This window comes from Conger conger, chromosome 17, assembly GCF_963514075.1.
Source record: "Conger conger chromosome 17, fConCon1.1, whole genome shotgun sequence".
NCBI classification, from domain to species: Eukaryota; Metazoa; Chordata; class Actinopteri; order Anguilliformes; family Congridae; genus Conger; species Conger conger.
The window spans coordinates 33152603-33165102 of NC_083776.1; the positions used below are offsets into that span (position 1 = coordinate 33152603).

Consider the following 12500-nt stretch of genomic DNA (forward strand, 5'->3'; position numbering starts at 1 on the left):
TCCCTCAGTGCAGTGTTAATGTCTCTCTCTCTCTCTCTCTCTCTCTCTCTCCATCAGTGCAGTGTTAATGTCTCTCTCTCTGTCTCTCAGGGGGCCTGGACACCTGGCTCATCTCTGTAGATGAACGGGCCAAACATGACCAGCAGTTCCACAGCCTCAGCCCCACCCCGGCTGGCTTCATCACAGGTCAGTCTGTGCTCGGGGAGGAGCTTGGGGCAGGAGGAGGAGGTTGGGCGGTAGGAGGAGGTTGGAGCTCGGGGGGTAGGAGGAGGTTGGGGCGGTAGGAGGAGGTTGGGGCAGTAGGAGAAGGTTGGAGCAGGAGGAGGAGGTTGGGGCGGTAGGAGGAGGTTGGGGCGGTAGGAGGAAGTTGGAGCTTGGGGCGGTAGGAGGAGGTTGGGGCAGGAGGAGGAGGTTGGGGCGGTAGGAGGTTCGGGCAGGAGGAGGAGGTTGGAGCTTGGGGCGGTAGGAGGAGGTTTGGGCAGGAGGAGGAGGTTGGGGCAGGAGGAGGAGGTTGGAGCTTGGGGGGGTAGGAGGAGGTTGGGGCGGTAGGAGGTGGTTGGGGCAGGAGGAGGAGGTTGGGGCGGTAGGAGGAGGTTGGGGCAGTAGGAGGAGGTTGGGGCAGGAGGAGGAGGTTGGAGCTTGGGGGGGTAGGAGGAGCTTGGGGAGGTAGGAGGAGGTTGGGGCAGTAGGAGGAGGTTGGGGCAGGAGGAGGAGGTTGGAGTGGTAGGAGGAGGTTGGGGCGGTAGGAGGTGGTTGGGGAGGTAGGAGGAGTTTGGAGCTCGGGGTGCTAGGAGGAGGGGGCAGTCAGGATCGTATGGGGCAGCAGTTGGGGCAATGGGGGCAGCAGGAGGGCAGTCGGGCCTTGCTGGTCACACTGAGGATTCTAACCCATCTTCTCTGCCCTGGGGTTGAACCCACCTCCTACCCGGTCTAGGGGCCGGTTTGTGTTTTAGTTGAACCATCAATGTGTTTTTTGTTTCTTTATTTAATCCTACCTGATGCTGAAGTATAACATTTTCAAAATGATTATTATTTATTTTTACCTGGAAGCATTTCTCGTGGTGTCTGGCCGGTTTATGGGCCAGCCCTGCTCTCCCCCTCCCCCTGTACCTCTCAGGCGCTCCGCTGTCTGAGAGAGACGGGCCCCTGTGTGGCCCGGGCCCCCGCGGGCAGAATGGGAGCCTGGGCTCTGCTGAAAGGCCTCTCTGTGCCGAGTGGGACTCTGAGGTTAGGGGGGGACACTTCCTGTTTGCCTGCGCCTCTTTTCCTCACTCCGTCGTGCTGGCAGGGGAACCGCGACCTCACGCTGACCCTCTGACCCACGGCTGGGCGGAGCCTGTGTGTTGCTGCTTCCTGTAGGGAACAGACCTGTGGTGGCAACACGCTCAAAACTGGATCAGCACGTGGCGTTTTAAAAGCCGGTCATGATTTCTCTAGAGTCAAGTTTCCATCCGAATGTTTCACTACCGTTAAGTGAATTTAGAAGTTGGCAAAAAAAAGGCACATCGGTGTGTTTCCGTCAGCTACTGTTATCCGAATATTCTGAAGAGGACACAGCAAGGTTATGTCATCAAAAGGGTGCCGGTGGGTTTTTTTGGGGGCTTCCTGGGGCGGATGCATGTGACTTTGGTCCCCATTGCATCATCATTTATTCAAGAAATCTGTTTCCGTCACCCTTTATCTGCATTTCTGCATTATGAAGCATTTTGTACAAAAACGGAAGACACAGAATGAGAGAGAGAGAGAGAGAGAGAGAGAGAGAGAGAGACATTAACACTGCACTGAGGGAGAGAGAGAGAGAGAGAGGGAGGGAGAGAGGGACATTAACACTGCACTGAGGGAGAGAGAGAGAAAGAGAGAGAGAGAGAGAGAGGGAGAGAGAGGGACATTAACACTGCACTGAGGGAGAGAGAGGGAGAGAGAGAGAGGGAGAGGGAGAGGGAACGAGAACGAGAGAGTGATGGAAGGCGCACTGAGAGGTTGCTACGCTCACTGAGACAGAAAGCCGGTCTGGCCTGGAGGGGGCGCTGCCACAGTGTCTGAGTGCACCCGAAACAAGCCCCTCCCCCCCTCATTCTGTTTGTTACGCTGCCCCCAGGTGACCAGGCGCGGAACTTCTTCCTGCAGTCGGGCCTGCCGCAGCCAATCCTGGCGCAGATATGGTAAGAGGCTCCGCCCCCAGCTTCAGCCAGCCAGACTTCCACTCAGATTTCAGTCAAACCGGTGTCAATTATTCCATTGTTTTGGATTCAAATACTTTTCTGTGCTTGATTGATCTTACCTGGTGCAACTGAGCTAACACAGAAGTTAGCACTTTTTGATAAGTATTGTAGTACTGTACATCTGAACAGCCCAAAATTTTTTTTCCTATTTGACCCAGGGTTGATTTAAATGAGCTGTTCTCTTCCCCCCGTGCAGGGCTCTAGCGGACCTGAATAACGACGGTAAGATGGACGCCCACGAGTTCTCCATCGCCATGAAGCTGATCAAGCTGAAGCTGCAGGGGCACCCCCTGCCCCCCTCACTGCCCCCCGCCATGAAGCAGCCGCCCCTGCCCCTGCCCTCCGCCCCGCCCTTCGGTACGACTGCCCCGCCGCGTACCCGGCCCCCAGTTCCCCCAGCCCCTGTGTGTGTGTGTGTGTGTGTGTGCGTGTGCGGTGTGTGTGTGTTTGTGTGTGTGTGTGTGTGTGTGTGTGTGTGTGTGTGTGTTTATGTGCGTGTGCGTGTGTGTTTGTGTGCGTGTGCGTGTGTATGTTTGTGTGTATTGGTGTGTGTGCGTGAGTGTGCGTGTGAGTGTGCGTGTGAGTGTGCGTGTGAGTGTGTTTGTGTGTGTGTGTGTGTGCGTGTGTGTATGTTTGTCTGTGTGTGTGTATGTGTGTGTGTGTGTGTGCATGTGCGGTTCTGTGTGTGTCTAAGTATGCCTTTTGGGTCCATCCTGCAGGGATGCCAGGTCTGCCAGGAGTCCCCCCTGTGCCCTTAGCTCCTCTCCCAGGGGTGGGCGTGTCTCCCCCCCTCATCTCCTCCGTGCCCCCGCCCGCCGTGCCCCCCATGGCCAACGGAGCCCCTCCCATGATCCCGCCCCTCAGTGGCTTCTCACACCCAGGTATGCTCTGAGCCCCACCCCTGCACGTACACACACAACCCGCCTTCTGCATGCATGCTCCGCCCCTCCCTGGCCAAGGGAAATTGATTCACCAAAAAATGTCTGTAAATCAGTGTGTTCTTGCTTGTGTGAACTCTGTGCTTTGGGTTATTGCACAGCACTTATCATATGCTGAGTGCAGTGTTAGTCAGACCTGGGTCACATACACAGTTGTTTTGGATTCAGATACTTTTCTACGCTTTACTGAGCATCTCATGTGCTCTCAAAATGTGCGAACCGCACCTTCTGATCAGTCGAACACAGAAAAGTATTTGAATCCAAAACAATTGCGTATTTCACCCAGGTCTGGTGTGAGTTTAACATGGTGTGTAAGCTTGTTTGTGAGTAGTGTCTTATCTAATCCCCTCTTCTCCTCAGCCACTGCTCTCAATAAGAGCTCCTCTTTCAATCGCTCCAGTCTGAAGCAGCAGAAAGGCCAGTCCTTTGAAGCGCCCAGGTGAGTTCATCATTCAGGTAAACACCTGGTGATTCTGGGGATATCTGTGTGCTTGTTCTGAGGGAAGGTTGAAGGTTGCATGTATGTGTCCGCTTGTGTGAGTTTACGCCGTGTATGTCAGTGAAGGCCTCTTGGGGTGTGTCAGACTGACTTCCTCCTCGTCTTCCTCTCTCCGTTTGCCTAGCTCGGCAGCGCCCCCTCCTGACTGGGCAGTTCCTCAGTCATCCAGGTTAAAATACCGGCAGCTCTTCAACAGCCATGACAAAATGATGAGCGGCCATCTCACAGGTACGCCTGCTGGCTTTTGCTGAGCTGCTCGTGGTGGTGTGCACGTTCACATTACATTACACAGGAAGTGTGAAGAGGACCCTAGGGGACAGTACGGTTCCGAGTCCTAGCGTGACCATACAGATACAATCGGAACCCTTGAAGCATACATCAACTTACAAACTAGCATACCACGATTGGCAGCTAGAATACCCCGAGCACAACAATACAATATCTAATACAATAGAACAATATCTATATATAACTGTATACAGTATAAGTGCCATTATACTGTAAGCCGACAGCCAGACTGTGCTAACAGAGCTGCTGCAGTGGAGATGGGGATCGCTGCAGCCCTGATCTCTGTGCTACATGCACTCCTCCAGAGACATAGGCCAAACAATAGGCTTCCCAAAATAAAATCATTTGGATCATCAGTAAGAAGGAAGAGCGCAGTCGTGATTGCAATGGGGCTGGTAGGCCAAGGAAGCCCTCTACTGTTGATGACTCACCATAATGGAAAAAATAAAACCCTATCCAACAGATCTTCTGGAGGCAGCAGTGGATGTATCTGTCTCTTTTCTCCACAAAAGACTACCAGCCCCTTCGCTTATTCTTCTTAATGATGCTCCAAACAGTTTCAGTAAGCCTATTGTTTGGCCTGTCTCCGGCAGTTTCTCTTCTTATTTCTCAGGCTCGTAATGGCTTCCTTGACTGTCGTTGTCCAAACTATAGGCCTCATGTTGGCAAAGGCAGTAATAGATTCTCAAGGCAATCAAAAGCCTGGAACAACTGAAAGCTGGTACTGAAAGCTTTCTTATTCCTGCACTAAAAACACACCTGGCTAATCAGAAACAGCTGCGATGCCAACTGTCCAGTGTCTTTTGGTCCCTTAAAATGGGGGTTCTATGAATCAAGAGGAATAGATTTCCTACACGGATGTAAATACCCTCACATTTAAGGTGGCAGTCTGCACTTTAACCTCATATTCATAATTTCATTTCAAATCCAATATGCTGGAGTACAGAGCCAAAAGAACAGAAATGGTACCACTGTCCAAATAATTACAGACTGCACTGTATATGTATTTATTGCTATTCATCCTTTATTTTAGGACCACAAGCAAGAACCATCCTGATGCAGTCCAGTTTACCACAACCCCAGCTAGCATCAATTTGGTGAGCCCTGAACTTGTGTGTGTGTCCGTGTGTGTCCGTGTGTGTCCGTGTGTGTCCGTGTGCGTCCGTGTGCGTCCGTGTGCGTCCGTGTGCGTCCGTGTGCGTCCGTGTACGTCCGTGTGTGTCTGTGTGTGTGCTTCAGAATAGCAACAGAAAGCTGTGTGCTACATAGACAGTAAGTTCCCCTCTGTGCCCTCTATGGAAAGGTGCAGGTAAAGTTAGTCTCAGGTTAACCCTGCTCTCTGTTCTATGTGCAGGTAAAGTTAGTCTCAGGTTAACCCTGCTCTCTGTTCTATGTGCAGGAACCTGTCGGATATCGATCAGGACGGCAAACTGACAGCTGAGGAGTTCATCCTGGCCATGCACCTGATCGACATGGCCATGTCCGGCCTGCCCCTCCCCCCTGTGCTGCCCCCCGACTTCATCCCGCCCACTTTCAGGTGCGTGTCTGTAATCTCCGATTGGTCTGTGGCTGTGTGCAGCAGGGCCGTGATTGGCCCGGGTGTGTAACTACGCTGCGGTGGGTGTTGTTCTAGAAGAGTCCGCTCGGGCAGCGGGATCTCGATGGCCAGCCTGCACGCGGCTGAGCAGCGGGTACAGGAGGAGCCGGAGGAGGAGGAGCCGCAGAATGCAGAGAGAAAGCTTCCAGGTCAGGGGTTACAGCCGGCAATCCCTCACAGTGCGCACACACACACCATTCACTCACACCATATTACATTCTAATGATTGAATTGGGCCTTAAATGACAGTGGCTGTAACTGCAATGAAATAGCCACAGGCTCGCTATTACTTGTGAGCCATCATAGCTAGCAAACTAACGTTAGCTAACAATATCGATGTAGGCAAAAATGCATTTACTGTAATTAGGTACTTAATTGTAACTAAGTAGCTATTTTGCATAGTAGCTGGAAGAATCATGTTCAGCGCTTATTTAAATGTAAACCTACTTTTACCTGCAATTACAGTACTTTTGTTTTTCTGCTTAGGCCAGAGCCGCTGTGGGGCTGGTAGTGACTCGTCATGTGTGTTTCAAATGTAAAAGAAAAAATAAACTCTGGCATACTATGAACCACATTCCTGCTATATGTTTGGAAGAATGTGCTTTTGATTAATGAAGTAGAATTCAAGCATGTACAACAACACAGCCAGGGTCTTTTCCTCTCTGTGGCGAAGGTGTGTTTATACTGTATGCACCACTTTGCGTCTCTCAGTGATGATTCGTTCATACTTAGCTGTATACGTCTCTAAGTGATGACGCATTCATACGCAGCAGTCTGCGTCTCTCAGTGATGATGCATTCATACGCAGCAGTCTGCGTCTCTCAGTGATGATGCATTCATACGCAGCAGTCTGCGTCTCTCAGTGATGATGCATTCATACGCAGCAGTCTGCGTCTCTCAGTGATGATGCGTTACACCCTCCCTGGCTCCCACAGTGACCTTCGAGGATAAGAAGCGGGAGAACTTTGAGCGGGGGAACCTGGAGCTGGAGAAGAGGAGGCAGGCCCTGCAGGAGCAGCAGAGGAAGGAGGCGGAGCGGCTGGCTGCTCTGGAGCGGCAGGAGCAGGAGAGGAGGGAGCAGGAGCGGCTGCAGCACGAGAGACGCCGGCTGCAGGAGCTGGAGAAACAGCTGGAGAAACAGAGAGAGCTGGAGAGACTGAGGGAGGAGGAGAGACGCAAGGAAATCGAGAGGAGAGAGGTGAGGAGAGGGGTGTCTGTGCGTGTGTGTGTGTGCGTTTGTGTGTGAGTGTGTGAATGTGTGAGTGTGAATGTGTGAGTGTGTGTGTGTGTGCGCGTGTGTGTGCGCGTGTGCGTGTGTGTGTGTGCGTGTGTGTATGTGTGTGTGTGTGTGCGCGTGCGCGTGCGCGTGTGTGTGTGAGTGTGCATGTGCGCGTGTGCGTGCATGTGTGTGTAAGGACACTGTGCTGTTCTCCAGGCAGCGAAGCGGGAGCTGGAGAGGCAGAGGCAGCTGGAGTGGGAGAGGAGCCGGAGGCAGGAGCTGCTGACCCAGAGGAGCCGTGAGCAGGAGAGCATCGTGCTGCTGAAGGCCCGCAAGAAGACCCTGGAGCTGCAGCTGGAGGCGCTGGTACCGCATACTGCCTATACCACCGTCTATACCACTTACTGTCTATACCACATACTGTCTATACCACTGTCTATACCACAGTCTAAACCACATACTGTCTATACCACCACTGTCTATACCACAGTCTATACCACATACTGTCTATACCACTGTCTATACCACTTACTGTCTACACCACAGTCTAAACCACATACTGTCTATACCACCACTGTCTATACCACAGTCTATACCACATACTGTCTATACCACTGTCTATACCACTTACTGTCTACACCACAGTCTATACCACATACTGTCTGTACCACCACTGTCTATACTACTTACTGTCTATACCACCACTGTCTATACCACTTACTGTCTATACCACATACTGTCTATACCACCACTGTCTATACCACTTACTGTCTATACCACTGTCTATACCACTTACTGTCTATACCACCACTGTCTATACCACCACTGTCTATACCACTTACTGTCTATACCACATACTGTCTATACCACCACTGTCTATACCACATACTGTCTATACCACATACTGCACCACTGTACACACCACTTACTATACCACCACTGTATATATCCCAGCAGTGTGTACTCCACAGACTGCAGTGTTATGCCTGCTCTTTTCCTGCAGAACGATAAGAAGCAGCAGCTGGAGGGGAAGTTGCAAGATCTGCGTTTCCGTCTGTCTGCGCAGAGGCACGAGATCGAGAGCACCAACAAGATGCGTGAGCTGCGCATCGCTGAGATCACGCACCTGCAGAGGCAGCTGCAGGTACTGCAGCCCACCGCTACCCACAATGCACTGCAACACACCATCAACCGCCGCTCCCTGCACTATAACCTGTTGGGCATAATACAGTGCACTGTGCCTCATTACCAACAGTGCTCTGTGCTGTCTGAGTAGGCTCAGGTGTTTAATGTGCAGTGGCTGAGCTGTGTGGTCTGTGCTGTAGGTTTTGTACCTCTTTGTGTCTTTAAACCCTTCTGATCTGTTTCAGGAATCACAGCAGTGGCTTGGTCGGCTCATCCCTGAGAAGCAGTGTCTGAACGAGCAGCTGAAACAGGTCCAGCAGAGCAGCCTGCACAGTAAGTCCCACACTGCACTGGTGCTGTAGCACTGCTAGAGACCACAAGTCCCAGACTGCACTGGTGCTGCAGCACTGCTAGAGACCACAAGTCCCAGACTGCACTGGTACTGTAGCACTGCTAGAGACCACAAGTCCCAGACTGCACTGGTACTGCAGCAGTGCTAGAGACCACAAGTCCCAAACTGCACTGGTGCTGCAGCACTGCTACAGATGGTGAGTGCCACAATGCACCGGTACTTGTGCGTATGTGTGAGATAAAGCCTCACACAGACACCCCTGTGGGTTTCCTGCAGACGACTCCCTGCTGACCCTGCGGAAGGCTCTGGAAGTGAAGGAGTCCACCCGGCAGCAGCTCCGAGACCAGCTGGACGCTCTGGAGAGGGAGACTCGGTCCAAACTGTTGGAGATCGATGCCTTCAACAGCCAGCTGAAGGTACTGAACACATACATAGACGCAGCTAGCGATACAGAACACAGTTAAGCACAGCTCCTGGCGCGGAACACCGCATTAAACACAACTACCGGTACAGAGCACAGCGTTAAACACCGCTCCACTCCCTGCTCTAGAGGGTAGGTAGGTAGGTGTGTGTGTGTGTGTGTGTGCATGTATATGTGCATGCATGTGTGAGTGTGTGTGTTCACGAGAAGAGGACTGAGAGAGGGAAGTTACATTACATTACATTACATTACATTATTGGCATTTGGCAGACGCTCTTATCCAGAGTGACGTACAGTCGATTAGACTAAGCAGGAGACAATCCTCCCCTGGAGCAATGCAGGGTTAAGGGCCTTGCTCAAGGGCCCAACGGCTGTGCAGATCTTATAGTGGCTACAATGGGATTAGAACCACCAACCTTGCCTGTCCCAGTCATTTACCTTAACCACTACACTACAGGCCGCCGAGTGTTGAGGAAGATACAGGGAAGGGGGGGGTGCTCCGTGTGATTATTTGTCCCCCTGTCCTGTCTCTGCCCCATGCCCCCCTGCCCCCACGGCTGCCGCACCCTCTTCCCCACCCCCACCCCCCACCCCCCCCCGGCCCCCCAGGCTCTGGGGCTGTTCTATAAGGCCCAGACTGCTCGGATTCAGGGCCTACACCTGAAGCTGATTCTGGAGCAGCCCAGGGGGCGACAGGTAGTTACCATGCCAACCAGCTCTTACCCCGGCCTGCCCCCTGCTGCCTGCCTTTAGCTGGTGTTGCTGCCTCCTTACGAATCCATCATTACTATTAGCTTCATTTTGCTCAGCTAATCAAAGCTAAAGCAGATAATGGTTGCAAAATACGGTGTGACTTTACAGCAAATGTTCTGTTTTGGGACACAGAGGCGCGTTTGCCTTCTTGTGTGGACATAGCAGATAACCCACTACATCCTGTAGAATGGAAATAATATCTATTGCATGTTTTTAGGATTCATCACGTTTGGCCTGGAATTGGTTTAATCGGTTTGAAATTAAGCCAAACATGTTGGTACAATGATAACATTCTAACCTCTGGCAAATGAAGCTTCTTGTTAACACCACCTACATACTACTTCCAATGTTTTCTTTATGTATTCGGTCACAGCCAGAGCACAACCGACTTATGTGATTCGATGCATTATAAAGCTGTGTTTAAAACCAGAGAAAAGACTCTGGGTGATGACCTGGAGGTGACCTGGAGGTTTTCTTGTTCTTCACATTTTAACATCTTCAGTAATTACTGTCATTGCAAAGTAAATGTGTTCTGAACCTGAGTGAGTGAATATCTGACTGAAGCTGGAGTAACGGAAGGAGGTTCTCTAGAAAGAGATTACTTCAGCACCCTTTAACAGACTTGTGCCTCATTTGGATTGGCTGAAAGGGAGATGGGAACTACCGGATGTTTGTTCTTAATGGTTTATATTTCTTCCCTTTTGAGGTAAGGGGTGATTGACCCCTTACCTTTGACCCCTGGCCCTTTGTATCTCTTGCAGTCTGTGGGGCTGGTGGAGGAAGCCCTCCTGGCCTGTCTGTCCTCCCTCCTGGACTGTCTGCAGCACTTAGGCTTCTATCTACAGGTGCCCCACCCCAACACCCCACATTCCCAAATCCTTAAGTACCCCCCTCCCCAAATCCTTAAGTACCCCCGCCCTCCCCTGCTTCCTGCGTTGACTCTGCCCCCAGAGAGATGGCTGTGCCTCCGCTTTGGTGCTTCCAGGCTTCCAACACAAAAAGCTTCCACATGCTCGCCTGCGTGGGGCGCTGTGGCTACCTTTGTGGCCTCGCTGCTTCTGCTGGAGCCACAGAGGAGCCTCCTCCCCAACCGACCCCGCCCGTCCCGAGCCACACCCGGGTCTGAGCCCCCTAGTTCCCCGTGCAAGCAGCTTCTCCCTCAAATGTGTTGGTGACTCTGCGGTTCTAGGAGACCTGAGTGGAAGAACCGGGGAAACAGTCAGCAGCTTGCCTAACTAATGCATTCACTAATACATTGTGTTAAAACTGCCCAATATGTTTTGATGCCTGAAAATGGGGGGTGGGGAGGGGGGGGGGGGTTATGTACAAATCATTTCTAAACGGTTCATCAGTTATCAGTTAACGCTGGCAGTCTGCACTTCAACCTCATTGTCATTGTGTCCTTTCAAACACAAAGTCCTAGAGTACAGAATCAAAATAACAAAAAATGTTTCACTGTCCAATGAATTATGTTGCTCACTTATATCTTTGTTGTTAATCACCTGATGTATTTACATTTTTTATGGGAGAACGGTCTCCCATAAGACTTAGACAGACAAAAAAATTGACCGTAAAATTTGTTTACTTTTTGAGATATGACCCCTCGAAAACGGCTTATTGTGAGCAAAACATCACTTTTAAGTCGCAATATCTTAAAAATGTTTTTTTGACACCAGATTTGAATTCTACTGTATACTACCAGATACATATATCAAATGATTTCGCAGTTTGCTTGTCGAATTATGGCCAGTTATAAATTGCAATTAGGCACTTTTTGAAGTAATTCCCCCCTCAATTTTAGAAGGCCCGAACAAAAATTAAGCTGCGTATGAAGCTTAAATTTTTAGGATTTCTTTTCCTCATCATTCCCCACCACCACACACAAAAAAATAAAATAAATTGAAGAGATGCCCAGTATATTTATTTGTTATTTCAGTAGATAAATAAATGTATAATTAACATGTGTTGGGAACTATAGTACTCATTCATTCCCTTTTGATACATTTGGCCACTATAATTGGTGAGTTGCAAATGTTGTTATCCATGTATGATTACTTATAGTCAACCCTACCCCCATCTTGTAAGGCTACGTCGAAGCACAGTTCTCTTGACACACAAGGTTTTTTGGTTACTGTGAGTAGATGGCCAAATTTTTTTTTAAATATGGCTTTGTGTTCTAATGGCTGCCAGTTACAGTACGTGCTTTAGCTTCTGTGCGCTGATTTGGAAGGAAGAACCAAAACCTCACATAAGAAACAGAATATGAAAAAAAAAAAAAAAGTGCTCTGTGTTTCTAAAAGTGGGATTAATGCTCTCTAAGCAACAGCAATCTAATTCCGTCACCATGGAAACATCTCCAGCCACAAACGGAATCTAGTGCAGGATACTGTATGTGACAGTAATGTTATTTATTGGTGTAAGACGTCAAGAGCAAGCGGCTTTCTGCTCTCTGGTCTCTTTAAAGTTTCCAGAGGAACATGTGGGCGTATCCTGTCAATTTGAATGGAGGTCATCTTCTCACCTCTGGAATTCTCCATGGAACTTCTCAATGTTCGGCCGCACGTGCTTGGATGTGGGACTGTTCTGTACTTCCCTGGCCTTTAGGCTTGCATGTTTGAGACTAAGGAGCCCATTTCACTGCAGATGGTCTCAAATCTCATTCCTCCTAACGGTTCTGCTGGCTCTTGTATCAGTGAACCACATTACAGTGCTTGAGCAGTCCGTAATCACTTAGTTTATAGGCAGTCCGTTCTCCTGTATTCCTCATTGACCCAGTGTGCTGCTGGCTGTGCCATTCATTTGCAACCTTGCATTGAGACGTGAAGCTCGGCTGTTAAAGCGCACTGCTGACAACAAACCAACTCAGTGTACAAAGAGCACACTGAGACCAGTATGTTTCAACAATAGCAAAAATATGATTTGTATGTGTATTTTGCTATGAGTTGCAGACAGAGGAATGTGTGGAGCAATGCATTCTGGGATTTTAAGAGAGCGTATGTTTCACTTCCTGATGGCTGGATCCCTGTTGCTCTGTGAGGAATCTGTGCTAGTTTTTGCTCTCCCCTACTGCTCACTGCTGGCTTTGA

At 50.2% G+C, this 12500-nt stretch overlaps 1 protein-coding gene across 1 annotated transcript in view; it reads left to right on the plus strand.

Moving 5' to 3' along the window:
• Window positions 1–12500, plus strand: part of LOC133116366 (intersectin-1-like) — a 55625-nt gene that overhangs the window by 14697 nt on the left and 28428 nt on the right. Inside the window, exons 3-16 of the mRNA XM_061225834.1 lie at window positions 91–186; window positions 2099–2162; window positions 2419–2579; window positions 2942–3103; window positions 3521–3599; window positions 3784–3887; window positions 4981–5044; window positions 5347–5484; window positions 5581–5693; window positions 6480–6742; window positions 6980–7129; window positions 7767–7907; window positions 8134–8221; window positions 8517–8656. Coding sequence (XP_061081818.1) covers window positions 91–186; window positions 2099–2162; window positions 2419–2579; window positions 2942–3103; window positions 3521–3599; window positions 3784–3887; window positions 4981–5044; window positions 5347–5484; window positions 5581–5693; window positions 6480–6742; window positions 6980–7129; window positions 7767–7907; window positions 8134–8221; window positions 8517–8656 — 1763 coding nt within the window. The remainder of the gene's footprint in view (window positions 1–90; window positions 187–2098; window positions 2163–2418; window positions 2580–2941; window positions 3104–3520; window positions 3600–3783; window positions 3888–4980; window positions 5045–5346; window positions 5485–5580; window positions 5694–6479; window positions 6743–6979; window positions 7130–7766; window positions 7908–8133; window positions 8222–8516; window positions 8657–12500) is intronic.